General features: G+C 45.5%; 1 protein-coding gene across 3 annotated transcripts in view; it reads right to left on the bottom strand.

Moving 5' to 3' along the window:
- The window catches only part of LMF1 (lipase maturation factor 1), a 203101-nt gene that overhangs the window by 107954 nt on the left and 80633 nt on the right, over positions 1 to 14514 (bottom strand). For all 3 annotated transcript variants that reach the window (XM_074886014.1, XM_074886015.1, XM_074886016.1), the window contains one exon: positions 11627 to 11692. In XM_074886014.1, the coding sequence (XP_074742115.1) occupies positions 11627 to 11692 (66 nt within the window). The remainder of the gene's footprint in view (positions 1 to 11626; positions 11693 to 14514) is intronic.

Raw genomic sequence — 14514 nt, forward strand, 5'->3', positions numbered from 1 at the left:
ACGGGTGAAAAAGGGGTGCTGGTCCCAACTCACCAAGGCAGCCAACGGCCTGGAGTGCCGAGCCTGGGGGAAGAGGGGAACCAGCAGCAGGACTCCAGATGTTAGCAGGTTCCTTGAGGAAGGCGAGTTCATTGAACATGGCTCTAAGAAGAGGAAAAAAACCCTTCTCCCTGCTTGTGCCACAGAGCTTTTGTTCAGTGCCCTCAGCAGTGAACGGGAAATGCTAGCACACAGCCCAGGCACAGCTCCACTGGCTTCAGTCACCGGCCACGGCTGCAGGGGAAAGGTGGGCATTCATTCACCTCGGGCTGGGATTATTAAACCCATGTATTGATTGCAGAGACCGACAAGCTTGTGTTACATTCAAATGGATCCAACATGACAGTTCGAAATTCAATATTGTCTCAGTCTAATTGGACAGGATCCAGTTCAGTTCTGTCAAACGACTTGATTAATGCTAAAGCAATAAAACCCCTTTTAGCCATCCAGACGGCCAGGCTGAAAGGGAAGAGGAAGAACGTGATCCTTGGAAAATATAGATAAGTGAATTCATGAATATGAGTAAGATAAATGCCATTTTTAATACGAGTATTTCCATGATGCTTGCAAAGACAACAATTCACAATCCCTACTTTTCCACGTAAATTGGTCAAGAGGTAAAAGCTTCTAGTGAGCACCTTGAGCAGTCAAAGCTTTTACCTTGGAATGTGGCACGACAGCATGGTTAGGAAGAAGTTTTATTTCTTTGTCTCAAGTTATTTTGAGACAGACTAGAAAACCTGGTTACAAAATCGCTTAATGAGAAGTCCCATGAAGTGGAAGAAATGGGTCTGAACTGCAGATGGGAACACTCCTAACTCTGGGAAGAGAAACCAGTGTTCCACGTCTGACTCCACATGGGAATTTCATAGCTTAAATAAAATTTTAACAATAGGAACGGTTGTCTTGTTTTAAAATGGTGGGAAAAAGCTCTGTGCTGCTTTTATCTAAATTTTGTCATGGAAGTGGCTATTTTTTGTTGCAGCACAAATGGCACTGTACAAGAGATGATGGGATGATTCTATACATAAAAGGGCAGCAACTTCAAAAGCTTGAAAACACTGATCTGCCACTATGTTAATAGAATAAGACAAAAAACAGTGGGTTTACTGATCTGTTGAGTTTTTAGGGTTGAAAGAGCTAATCCACATTGAGTTACCCTCCCAGCTTTTATGTATAATACATACCAAAAAAGATAAGCAAATTATATTACATTATATATAATTACAGAAGCTCCTAATTACATATCACAATTTCTAGGCAGTCTAGCAAATGCCATGCTTTCCAGAATGGCAATTCCTGAAGTGAATAGTAAATCAGCTTTTGCTTGCCACTGATTTGAAACTTTAAGCTATAAATTAAATTAATAAGAGACAAAGGCTTCTTTTGTGCATTTGCAAGCCTGTAGGATTTTACAAATAATAGGACTGGAAAGTGATTTATATTCCAAGATTAAAGGTCAGTTTGGCGCACACGACTTTGGAGCAAAACACCACAGCAGAGACTTATTATTAACTCATTCGTGCACCATCCTAACGCCGTATTCTTCTTTTTACAGAGTTACAAAGCTTCCTGTGATAACTGTTAATAGTTGCAGGGCAGAAAAAAAATGGCATTGGAGAAATACGTAGAATTCTTCCCGATTTACAGTAGGGAGGGAAATGTGTATGCGAATTGTATTGGGCCATCAGCCTCCAGATTACCAAAGTGACATTACCTGAGAGCTGCAACTCAAATCAAATATATGTTCAACATGAAAAGTTTGAAAACACAGAGAACTGCATGGAAGGAGCATAAATTAAATAGAAGATATGCAAATAATTCAAACTTTTTCCAGCATATGGAAGGGCTCTACTATTGATGAAATTCTGCCAATGGCCGGTCCTTCTCCTGGACAGACCAACATTTCTGTGGAAATAAAACTTCAAGCTGAACTTAAAACTTTTGGTGCAGGCAATAATTAATATAGTGTTAAACTGAGAACTGGAATAGCTTCTTACGGTTATTCCCATAATAAAATCCTAGTAAGAGACCAGAGGAGGAGAGATGCGCAAACACGCCCGCCACTGGGAATGCAGCTTCTTCAGTAAAATTTTTGTGTGTGTCTGCTATTTTGTAGGCAACAAATTCAATATTTTACTTATTAAATTAGGGCAGACTTCTCTATTATGTGAAAATTCATTAAACAATTTAACACATTTAACAGTCAAAGAAAGAGATGAAACAGTAGCACGCTTTCATAATCTGATGAAAATGTAATCTGATCTCCAAAGAAGAAAGCACCAGCTCGTAAACCAACACCCTATTTGTTTAAACTCTATCTGCGATTAAAAGCATGTAGTTATTTTGCTTTCCCCGGAAAAGCAGATGGCAAGGATGTAGGCTGGTTTTCGGATAATTTAATTGTACGTTGGAGCTCTGCACACACCATTTTGCAGCTTCACGTTTCAGTTTTGCTTAGACTTCTGGACCGTTGAGAGCAAGCATTACGGAAAAAGAAGAGCATTAAATTTTGGCAGACACCAACACTTTGCATCATCCCAAAGGTCTCCGAAGCAAAGGAACTGGAATGATGGTTAATCCCCTACAAACACTGGGGAAGGTGGGGATGGATGAGAAGACCAACTCTCCCCAGACTGCAGCTGGCATGCTGCTATGTAGGAGACCAGAAAAAACAGTATTTAATGTCCATGCATGCCACAAAAGATTCTCATCCATAAAGCAAGAAAGATAACAGACATGTTACTTGGAAAGACTGGAAAGCTCTTGAATTTTCTTCTACCATTTTCCCTTCTTGTTTCTGTCTTCCAGATAGCACTGAAATTTGTCATCTTTCTTCTCTTTGCAGATTTCTTAACACACACCATTAACTAGCTCATAAATCCACAATTTAAATAATTATCGGTGCATTGCCTCTGTTATCTTCAAAGCTGACAAACCTCCTGGGTCCTGAACATTTCATGAGCAGTAGATTATTCCCCACAGCCCCTGGTAGGCAGAGGGAAGTGATGGGCTCCATCGTTCCTGTCTGCTGGAGAAGCTGGCCAGCAGGATAAAAACTACTACAGGGTTGGAGCATGGAGAGCTGATTAAGTGGCTGCGAAGTGGGTTGTAAGGATTAATCTGATTAGGATTGAAAAAAACCAAACGGGTGGAGGAGCGGGGAGGGAGAGAAAAGGGGAGAATATTTAAGGCAAGTGATGAGGGTCCTGGGTGGTCTGTAAACGAGTTTGAAACAGTGGGAGAGTGTAACGAAGAGATGAAATCCAATAGTTGTACAGGAAGCTTTCACCAGGCTTAAAACAAATCCTTAAGAAAAACAGAAAAGAATCCAGGAAGAGGAATTGTATTACTGCTGAAAACGGTATTGGCATATTCCCAATGCATTTATAGTGTGTGACTGACAGTTCTGCCGCTGATCCCGGCAGCGGGGAGGGATAATGTCTTCCTACGCTTCAAAAACCTCAAAAGGCTCACAACAGAAAGTTCCCTGGGGGGCATTTCCACTAAATTTTTGCTAGTTTATCCCATTTTGTTTTAATATTGCTGGAAATCAGGGGAAAGCTGGGGCAAGCGGTGGGAAGCGGTGGGTGACCCAAGTGGCAGGTGCCACCAACCTGCTGGGCTCATACCAGCGTGAGACTCACAGAGGTTGCTCACTTTATTTTCGACTGTTGTAATACAGTTACTTCTGGTGAAGAAACGCACAGAGAAAAGCAGCTCCTGAACTGCACCGAAGAGATAAATAAAATCCCGCAGCAAAACCGGTGCTCTGCCGCCCATGGTAGCTGGCATCTGCGAGGGATCACTTACTGCATGCTTGTCCCATCCCTCCAGTTCCTGCCATTAGTTTCCTTTTAAAGCTACTCTGAAAGTTTCTCTCTCAGCACCTGCTTACGTCCAATTTACTTCAGTCACATGTGGTTTCCTGAGCCTGGGCCAAAGATGCTTTGTCTGCTTTATGATGCTGATTTGCAGCTCTACCTTTTATTTTGATAGTTCTCTGACCAGACACTCCTCCCCTTTCTCCTAAACTCACTGCCAGGATCCTGATGAAGACGATAGCTGAACTGATGCTAACTTTGAGGTGGTTGGGAATCCACTTACCGTTCGCCTGTCATGTTTGCTGTTCAGGGTAATACAAGCCAGACTCCTGGACCAAACAGTGGCTGACAGTAAACCTACACTCTCATGAGTGCATGACTCTGGAAAGCAGCTTCCCTGCCTGCTCTGCTTGGAATAAAATATCACCTACCGTGTCCCTGCAAGTAGGAGAAATCTGCTTTTGTTCTGCTTAAGGCCCAACGTTATTAATCATCCTACTTCTTCTGGAGCATCCTTTGATTTCAAGACCTGTATTCCTCTTTTTAAAAAGCAGCATGACTGGGCATAAATGTCAGTATTTATCATTACGTCTTCTAAAATCGCAACTCCCCAAGGACGGTTACACTGCTGAAAATTTACTGCTTCGCAGCTTTTGAGAGCTCAGACCTCATTTTCAAAAGCACTGATCATCTGCAGCAGAACCCGCTGCCAGCGCCCAAACTCTGGAAAACCAGGGCCTCCTTCCGAGCGGCGCTCAGCTGGAAGTTACACAGTCACTGCACCTCTGCTTGTGCTTCTGCCAGTAAACCCGACCTGTGCAAACCTATCTTCCCAAGCTGAGCACAGATTTCGCCTTTAAAAGCATTTGTTCCCTCTCTTTTTAAGTGATGTGCACATTTAGCTACTATTAGAACAACAGAGTCCAGCCTAAAGTTGGGAATAACGAACGTTTCTAGCAAACTGCAAAGGTATCTTGCACCCAATACAGAGCACCTGGGATTCATCTGAAAACCTGTCTCAGAGACCTTCTTGCAGCAGCCTGATACAAAATCCAGATACAGCGTAATAAGCTTTTGATGTTGTGTTGACATTTATCTGCCAATATTATTGCTTCATGCACTTACCTTATGATGGATCTTGTTACTTAATTGATCACAGGCAAGGTCAGGAATTGGCCCTTCTTCCAGTGCTAGCACTGACATCATGCAAATCACCAAAAAACAGAAGAAAGCACCTAATCCTCAGCTTCAAATCCACACTAAGCAGCCCTTCGATATGTGCGAATGAGGACAACTGGTTTTTCAATTATGCCTCCGAAAAGGTCATCTTAAAAAACTTATGACCAAATGGAACAAAAAAAAAAAAAAAAAAGCTGAACGCAAGCATGCTCTTCCTTTTGGTATCAGTTGCCTTAACTCAAAGAACAGTTTGCTTTTACAAAGGAGATGAAAAAAACCTGCATTTATAATTCACCTTGGGCAGAACCATGTTTCCTCTGCCTTGCTCTCTTCATGGAGGACTCATCAACAGCAGCTTTGGCTTCTATGGGGCAAGTTGTCCACTGAGGGTAGCGATGGATCAGAACTCACTTCACCCGTATTTTTTATAAAAACTACAGCTTTCAGAGTACAAATTCTACTGTTTCAAGTAACGACAGGCTATGAGCAACCCCAGAAACCCACAGCACATCTACCAAATCCCACGGTCACTTCTTAAAACCCTCCCAGATGCTAAGGACAGGCAGTTGCCCTGGGCTCACACCCAAGTGTCCGGCAGCACTGAGCTCACCCTGCCAGCACAGACTGCTGGACTTCCACACCTTTTTCAAATGCTTTTGGCAAAAATCTGGAAAAATTCCCCATGTCAACGCTGCATCTTGTCCCTCCTCCAAGCTTCCACCAATTCTGCAGCAAACCTCAACGGTAACACGTGCGCCGGGACACGGAAGCAGCCCTGACCTCGGTAACTCAACTGCTGTGAGCCAGCACCTCCCGTCCCAATGGGAACCAGCAAAATCCATCACCAAAACCATGCAAGTTCATGCCCTGCATGAAGGAAGGAACAGAGATGCACATTATTCTGCATTCAATGAAACAAAATCAGACTCTTTCACACCAGCAAGGGGTAAAGGTGCCAACCAACCGGCTCAGCCGCGCTGTGCCAAAAACCCCGAGGTGGGTTCTTTGGTTTCCCTTTGGTGACTGTTGTAAGGGGAAGATCTGTTTTTCCCCCAGAAGACATCAGTTTTGGAAAGCCCACCTGTCAAACGTGTGCTCCCATAGCCAGGCCAGACCTGGGAGTTCCACAGTGAAGCCACAGCTTTTTGTTGGCCATAATAATTCATTGTTGTGATCATCAGTCCTGCCAGGATTATCTTCAGAACGGAGAAAACTCTGTAAAGGGCCAATGATTGTAAACTTAGGATGCTACATAAATATTTTATAATGTTATTAAAAAGACCTCCAAAATGCTTTGCATGATTACTTCTTTTACATATTCTTGTTTTCTGTTTAATTCAGCACCATCTCCCTCATACTGATTTGTAACTTTAAAACATACATTTTGAGCATAAGATCTGCTTCCCCGTTCAGAACATTTTCGCTTCCAGCAACGCAAACTGTTGGAATAAAGCCCATCCTGAGACATCAGGGATCATGAAAGCAGATCATTTTCTGATTTATCAAAATGAATTGCTAGATATTATTTACTTTTTGCTTCATAATAGCTTGGAAAAAGCTAGATGAAAGTCTAACAAGGTCTAATACAGTGAAGAGAAGGGAGAAAAGAAATCAAGAGGCAGTTAAAGAGCAGTTAGAGCTTCCTTCTCATCCTTATCAGCACAGCTATCAGTCAGCAAGCCTGTAATTAGGTACAAAAGACATTGTGCTCTGGAGAGCTTCTCCAGGAACTGGAGAGCTGCTGTACGCAGAAGCTGGAGCACTGATTGACAGCCTCTATTTAAGAAAAACAGTTACAGAATAATTAGCAACAATTTGTACAAATCAGAAGAAGTGACCTTTGTGGCTGCGCAGCGTCTTACGTAAAGAACAAAGCTTTTCTCGGCAGCACTGACAAATTCAGAGCTAAAATGTGACTCAGTTATTAAGTAGAGGCTGGTTCAGCAAAGTCCTTCAAACTTTCCTGCTTCGTGGCAACCAACCCGTCCTGAGCACCGACAGATAACTCCACAGCAGGGAAGCAAATCCTGGGTCTTACTTTCAACGCTGACAGAGATTTTGTTGCTTTGGGAGTGGGTTTTTGTTTTACTTTCCCTTTATCCCTCTGCCTCATCTCTGTCTCAGTAGTAAGCTTGCCTCCCTAGCCTGGCTTTCCACAGCAAGGGATGCAAATTATTGAGAAACTCTGGGATAAAAGGCATTCCCTTCAAAACATCACTTGAAGAAAATTATCTTGAAATTAAAAATATAAAATACAAGTTGTTCCAGTAGTGAGTGGAATGGCCACAGGTTCCTTGCCTGATGCGTGCCATGGCTCGCACCTCTGAGCTTGCCCAGCGCTGGCCCAGCCGAGGGGCCAGCGGGACACGAGGGACCCCCCGGATGTGTTTAACGGCTCCTGTGCAGTTTCGGGGGGAGGAGGAGGAGGAGGAGGAGGCAGCGGCCCAGCGGGGCTCCCCTCCACACGCTCGCCTGCCCCAGCAGCTGCTTCGGCAGCTGTTCCTACCAGTTGGTGGCTGAATTTTACAAGATATCTGTCTGTAATTAAAAAGCAACAATACTTTGGCAGCCATTATAAAAATGCATCACTGGATTGCATCCCACGGGGAGTACTTCTGCACTGGAATACGGGGAGATGCGATAGATGGGACCATGTAGGACTTTCCCATTTCTAAACCCCTAAGATTATCTGCTCAACTGCTCTGCCAAGACCACCACCAGCAGCCCAGAACACGAGCTCCATTTGGACTGGTTGCAGGTCAGAAATGCTCATCTCCTGCCTGTGCCACTCAAACCTGGCCCGTGCCAAGACATATGGTCGCAAGGTGCTCCGCAGTGTAAGCGCGAGGGTGGGAGAGCTGCAGGTTTGGTGGGGAGATTTTAAAATATGGGTCTTCCACAAGAGGATTTTCTCCATTTGGAGCACGTTAAGACATTGTGCTTGTGCCAGCTAAGCAGCACACCCAGAATTAGCAAAGGTTGGGCCAGAAAAACCTTGGCGCAGGAGGGAGTGGTGAGAGGCCCCTGGGGAGCAAGTTGGTGCTCCCCCATCCCACGCCTGGCTCACAGACCTGGTACCTACTAACCGTGGTTAGAGCTGCTCCAGCTCACGCCCGGGAGATGTGCTGCAAGAAACGGCCTCGAGTGGCACAAAACCTTCCATAGCAGACATTTTCCCCGGTGCATATGGGAGCTTGGCTATGGGAGGGAGGTGTTGCACTCTGTTGGGGGTGAAGGACATCCTCTGGAGCGGGCAGGGACAGGCAGGGGGACACGCCGAGCCACGTCTCACACAAGCAGGGAGCGGAGGCCGCTCTGTCTTGCCCTGCGGGCGCGACGCCACTAAAGGCTGCGGGATCTGTGCCACGCGCTCCAGTGGAAGCGGAAATCCAGCTCCAGTCTGCAAACCGCTGCACGCATATTTGTAAACCATTGTGTACACAGTAGATAAATGCTTAATAATCATGATGACAAACAGACCTAAAACCCAGAAGCAGCTTCCCTCCGCAGTAACTGCGTCAGGAACAGGTTCCACTGAGCAAAAGCCTCCCTCTTATAAGGAAAAAAGCCATCTAACCACAGCCAGCAGTGAGACAATGGCAAACCCAACGAATGATAAATAAATAAAGCCCATAGCACATCAGACCCTAGGACTTCACCTGCCAGTTACCACCCAGGCTTGTCTATTTTCACATGCTAACGTGGACACTGCTGCATGTGAAGCTCCGGGGCACCACGGGCACCCGGAGCCCCGACCTGCACGCATACCGGGGTGCAAATGTACACGCCTACCTTGGAGCCTCTGGCCATGTTAGCAAAGAAACTAATGTAGGAGGAGGTTAAATTCCCTGTTCACGGTGTCTTGCCAAGCTGGGATTAGAGCTTGGGACTCCTGGCACCCAGAGCCATGATTAATCCGCTGAGTGTTTCTACCCCACACCTCATGCCAGCCTCTGGGTAGTTTCCACGTGCCAGGCTGTGTATGGTGGTGTAACAGTCTTCTCATCTCCATCAGCATCTGCCTTTCTCTTCCACACTTACTGGAGACCATCTACTCCTCGGGGAGCAGAGGAGAGGTAGGCTGGTAGGAAAATACCTTCCCTATGTAAACCATGAGTTCCACCATTTCCCTCTCCAAATTACACAGCGTCACAGATCGTAAGGCCTCTAAACAGAGAGTCTTCAGTTGAGGAACAGATCTCCAGAAAGGCTGGGATCAAGGCCCTGCACATTAGAAAGGAAAGAGGGAGGAAAAATATGCTCCGTTTAATTACCCAAGCCATAACAACATTTTACTATTTTATACACGATTCCTGACAAAAGTGGAAATGTTATTTTCCACGAGCATAGCTGCTAGTTCTACTACAAATAAATAGTCCAGGGCGCGCTCACCACGCGAGAGATGGAGGCCATGTGTTTTCATTAATTCTCTTGGCAGAGAAGCCCATGTAGATTTTGGACTGCAGTTCAGGACTGGAACAGGAGAGCTGGGGTGGCCAACATACATCACAGCAGACTACATTTGGCCCAGGTCCACTTACGAGCTGGTCCAATACCCAGTTTTATCATCCTAATTACGAGCAGATTCCCAGCTCCCTCCCTCCCTCTCCCCTTGCAGAGGTATCTTCAGCTTCACCCTTCTCTTCCTCCCTCTGGCTGGCTGAAATCAGCAGGTGAATTGCAGTCCTTTGTTATTGCTGGTAGACAAAGTTTGGCCTCTTTCATTTTCCTTTTATTGCAGCTTCTTTTGTGTGGATTAAAATAATTGATATTGATAATGTGATCTGCCCCCTGCCCCTGTTCCCAATTACTTGCACAGGCTGGGGATCCTGCGTTATGGATATGACAGGCATGGTCTTAATTAGCCTTCTGGGCTACAGAACTGATTCTGGTTTTGATTTGAAATATTTGGGATTATGCAGGCTGACTGTTGTGGGCTGGGGTCACCAGCGGAGCCGGCCGGGGGATTCTGGGGGGCTCGCTTTGAGCTGGGTTTTCTCAGACTGCTGCCAGGTGCCTGGCAGCACGCGGAGCAGAGCCCTCGCGCTGCTAGGCAAAGAAGAAGGACAATTTACTGCAGCTGCCTTTGTGTTCGGGATTAAAAATGACAGCACTGAAGGGTCTTTGCATCCAAAGTTTTACTCAGAATGAAGCAGGACACCGATGGTCCAACAGGAGCAGCAGCCTTCATAAAAGGTCATCCTTGCATTCAGTGGGTGAAACCCCATTGAAAGTAAATGATAATAACAAAAAAAAAGGATCATTAAAGCTGAAAAGGCAGATACAGCTTTCTGGACCGGCAAAATTCCATTTCAAAACGTGCAACCAGTTAACTCAGTCACAGGAGCGAAAAATAAAGGTGTCAGCGCCTGGGAAATGGATAGATTTTTTATTTTTTTTTTTTCCTCTTTTGGGGAGAGAGGAATCCCAATCCTGTAACAGGACTGGTAATGTGGTCCCTGGCACTCGCACGCAATTCTCTTCACACAGGGGTGGAAAGACAGAGGTCTTGTACGAGCGTCCCCGCTTCCACTGCTCAGCGTGCCTACCCCATAAAAAGTAATTCATAGGCAACACCTTGGAACACGTTCTGCAGGTCAGAGAAGTCAGGCTCTGCCAGGTTTAATTGGAAGGGGGAAATAGTTTCCAGACGTGATGAAGGTCCGCTGAGAATGTCACCCCAAAGGTACATCTCCCGGGGCTGACAGCTCAGGCCTGCTGGCTGAAAATAAGTGTGGCTGAGGCACGAAGAGGTCTTACCAACACGGGGCGAGCGCAGCACCAGGGACTTTGCAGCCTCATGCTCACAGACGCGGCCCGCTCGCCCGCTCGTTAGGTGGCCATGGACTAGAGAGCAGAGGCGTTATAATGCCGCATGCCGTTTTCTGCGATGCTAATCTAGAGAAGGGAATATTTCTTCAGTACCTTCATTAAACCAGGGTTACTCTCCCAGTGGAGCATCGCTGTACGCAGCGATTTCTTTCTTTTCTAACACTGTTTATACAAAACGCAAATGCAAAAATATAGGTACAAAGAGAGGGGAAGCTGAGCTCCTCTCTGTAATCAAAGAGGAGTCAACACTCAGAGCCAGAATACAAACCACAGTTTATAATCAGAATGCAATGTAATCACTGAAACAGATGTCAAAAAGATAAAACCGTATAATTCTGAATTGCCAACGATTAGTGCTCTGCATCTTGGAGAGCGGCGGGATGCTCTATTTCTGTCTACATATGCCTGCGTTTTGGGAGCGTAAGCAGAAAGCATTCAGCACAATGCTACAGAAAACTCCTTTCTGTCCCTCTCCAGAAGCATTTTTACTGAGAGAGTTCTCAAGTGAGGCTCAGGTTCGCTCCTGAATCAGTCCATGATGGTGATGGGAAGGAAGGAGAGAAACTGGTCTTTGGGAAAAACAGCATCACCAAACTGGCACATGGACATTGACTGCGTTGCCAGAGACAGAAGGCTACGATAAAGAAAGAAAACATGGAGAGCTGCCTGGCAGAAGAGAAAAGGTTAGAGAAAATTTTTCCACCAAAGTAAAGCAGATAAGAGAAATTGGTTTTAACGTGCAGATTGCTCACCTCGTAGTGATAATCCATGCAAGTTAACTCTCTCCAGCAGCGATCTCCTCGAATTTTAATCAGACCCTGGGGGGGGGAGAAAAAAAAAATTCAAAAAATACTGTCACAAATATTTTATTTTACTTTATCTTGTATGTCAAGGTATTAGCTCAAGATGCCAAAGACAGTGGTTAAATTACAGGGAGAGCTGTAACAGGGAAGCACAGAGGCTGGAACGATCCCCCGGAGGCCCACGGCACATCTGCACCCCAGGCCCAGTTGTCCCCCCCGAGGCAACATAACCCAAGGAGAGCTCCAACACGACTCCTTCCACGGTCTGTTTACTGAAAATCTGACACAAAATCCATGTGGAATATGCCATGTCACTTAAAGGGTGCTGGAAGATGCTTCACCCCCAGCCGAGTCTCTGCAGAGCGGCTGTGAGCAGCCCAGCATTGCTGGGTAGGAGGCACAGAGCATTGATAAACCATAGAAAAAGCCTGAAAACCAGACTCTACCCCTGGGACGTTTCTGTATAACAGACTGAAAAGTTACCTGCAGACCTAAATACAGCTGCATTCACAATTTTAAAATCCAGACCCAATTGTCTCACTCTGGCAAAGCCGCCCCTGTAGGAAAGGAAGGAGTGTCACAGACTGGGATGGGGACCCGGCAGCCTCACCAGCCCTGAGCTGGCTACAGAGATGCAATCAAAGTCATTAGAGAAACAAAAGAGGAGAAGGGGAAGGAAGCTGACAGATCTAAACACAGATGAATGCGCTAATGACAGGTCTGCTCCACCTTAGGTTAGAGGTTGGCAATGAAATAAGCAGGTATCAGAGGTTGCTGTGCATTGATATTTCAGGGCAACAAGAGGGTGAAATTTCCAAACCAGTGGGTCCATTCCAGGGCTGGCAGTAATATTGGGATTAAATTTCTTTGCCTCAGTGATGAAGAGTAGAAAGGAATCAGTCGTCCACAGCAGGAAGGACACCTGGCCAGGGATGAGCCTGCTAGCAGGAAGCCTTTGCAATCAAGCCGTGCCAGCCTGAAGGTATGCGGGTTCAGCCTGACCGCTTTGATGTATGGCAAAAGGTCCCTGATTAGGATCACAATATCCCAAATTGAGGAAAGCTTCACTAGTCAAAAGGTTGAACCAGCTCTATCATCTGCATACAATTAGGGGGTATTTGCCTACCTCTGACATTGCCCTAATTATAATGTTCCTGCCTTCCTTAGTAGAAAATACAGGGAGTTTCTGCGAGGACCCCTTGCTGCTACAGCAGGAGCATCCTGAAGCTTCTTTACATTTGCAGTAGGGAAGGTTTTCAAGAAGAGACCAGAGACCTTTCAGTGCTAAAATCTGAGAACTCAGAGGAGGAGGAAATTCCAGCACTACAGCACACCCTGACCTATTGGTTTCATCCAAATTGCTGAAAAAAAAGAATCTTTACTTGCAGCATTAAACAAAATTTAGCAGGTTTGGGGCTCAAGAAAAAATTCCAAATTCCAGTTAAAGACCCCCAAAACTGTCCAGATCTCCTAAGTAAATATCCAGAAATATCCAGTTCCCAAGGCTGGATGTGGGCTGTACGATGTCTGGGAGCCCATATACAGCCATATGCTGTTGAGTGTGGAAAAGGGAGGACAGACCAGAGTCCAGTAACTCCTGATAGGGTCAGCTGGGATGATTATTGACCGTTTCTCCTGACACAAGACATACAGGCAATCCGAGGGAAGGATCAAGTAGCTGGTTTACAAATGAACAAAAGACGTATTTTTCCACACAGCAAATCATTTACTTTATGGGAGCCAAAAGTACAAATGTGTTTAAAAGGAATTAGCCATGATCCCAGAGGACGGGCTTGGGGTAACTTCTGAACACAACCTCCTCCCTGGAAAGTCCCTAAACCACTTGACTGCCAGGAGCTGCGGGGAGCTGCCCCAGAAGATCACTTTATGTTTTATATTCCTCCCCAAGCATCTCTTAATGGCCGCTATTAGAGACAATACAAGAAGTTAGTTGGACCTTGGGCTTAACCCAACATAGGCTTTCTTAAACAAACAAAGATCTACAAAAATAGTTACAAGCTTATTTGGCTGGTAAATTAATAGGAAATAGGCACCTTTCTTGGTCTGAGCCTTATACAAGATGATGTTTAGACATGTATGTCTATGTGAATACAGGTGACCCCAGTAGCTTTCAATAGGGGTATTTACAGCCTTAAATTATACCTGCTATCAGGCACATTGCTGTGTTCAGGCAGATTTCACCCATCTGCTGTTCCAAATTATTTTTCCGTTTTTTTTCCTAGTCATAAAAAAAATGAAAAATTCAGTGCTAACTGAAAAGGACAGTAAACAGAAACTATTACACATTTTTAAAATTCATTAATCCAGGTGATTTACATCCTGTAATTTTTAGCCAAGAATAAACCTGGAGAACTTGGTAGAGCTAAGGCAGTAAAATCCCCAACTCCTCATGGCACATCTCATGGAGAAGGATGAAAGTCCCCCCCAGGCAGGGCCATCTGTACCCAATACGATCCTGTGGCCAATGAAGAAAACACTGGTGTGCTGGTTTTGGCTGGGGTAGAGTTAATTTTCTTCACAGTAGCTAGTATGGGGCTGTGTTTTGGATTTGTGCTGGAAGCAGTTTTGATAATACAGAGATGTTTTCATTATTGCTGAGCTGTGCTTACACAGAGTCAAGGCCTTCTCTGCTCCTCACCCCACCAGCGAGGGGGCTGGGGGGGCACAAGGAGCTGGGGGGGGACACAGCCGGGACAGCTGACCCCAGCAGACCCAAGGGATATCCCAGAGCACATGGCATCACGCTCAGCTTATAGAGCTGGGGGAAGAAGGAAGGGGGGGACATTTGGAGTGATGGCATTTGTCTTCCCAAGTCA

This window comes from Strix uralensis, chromosome 16 (genome assembly GCF_047716275.1).
Source record: "Strix uralensis isolate ZFMK-TIS-50842 chromosome 16, bStrUra1, whole genome shotgun sequence".
Lineage (NCBI taxonomy): Eukaryota > Metazoa > Chordata > Aves > Strigiformes > Strigidae > Strix > Strix uralensis.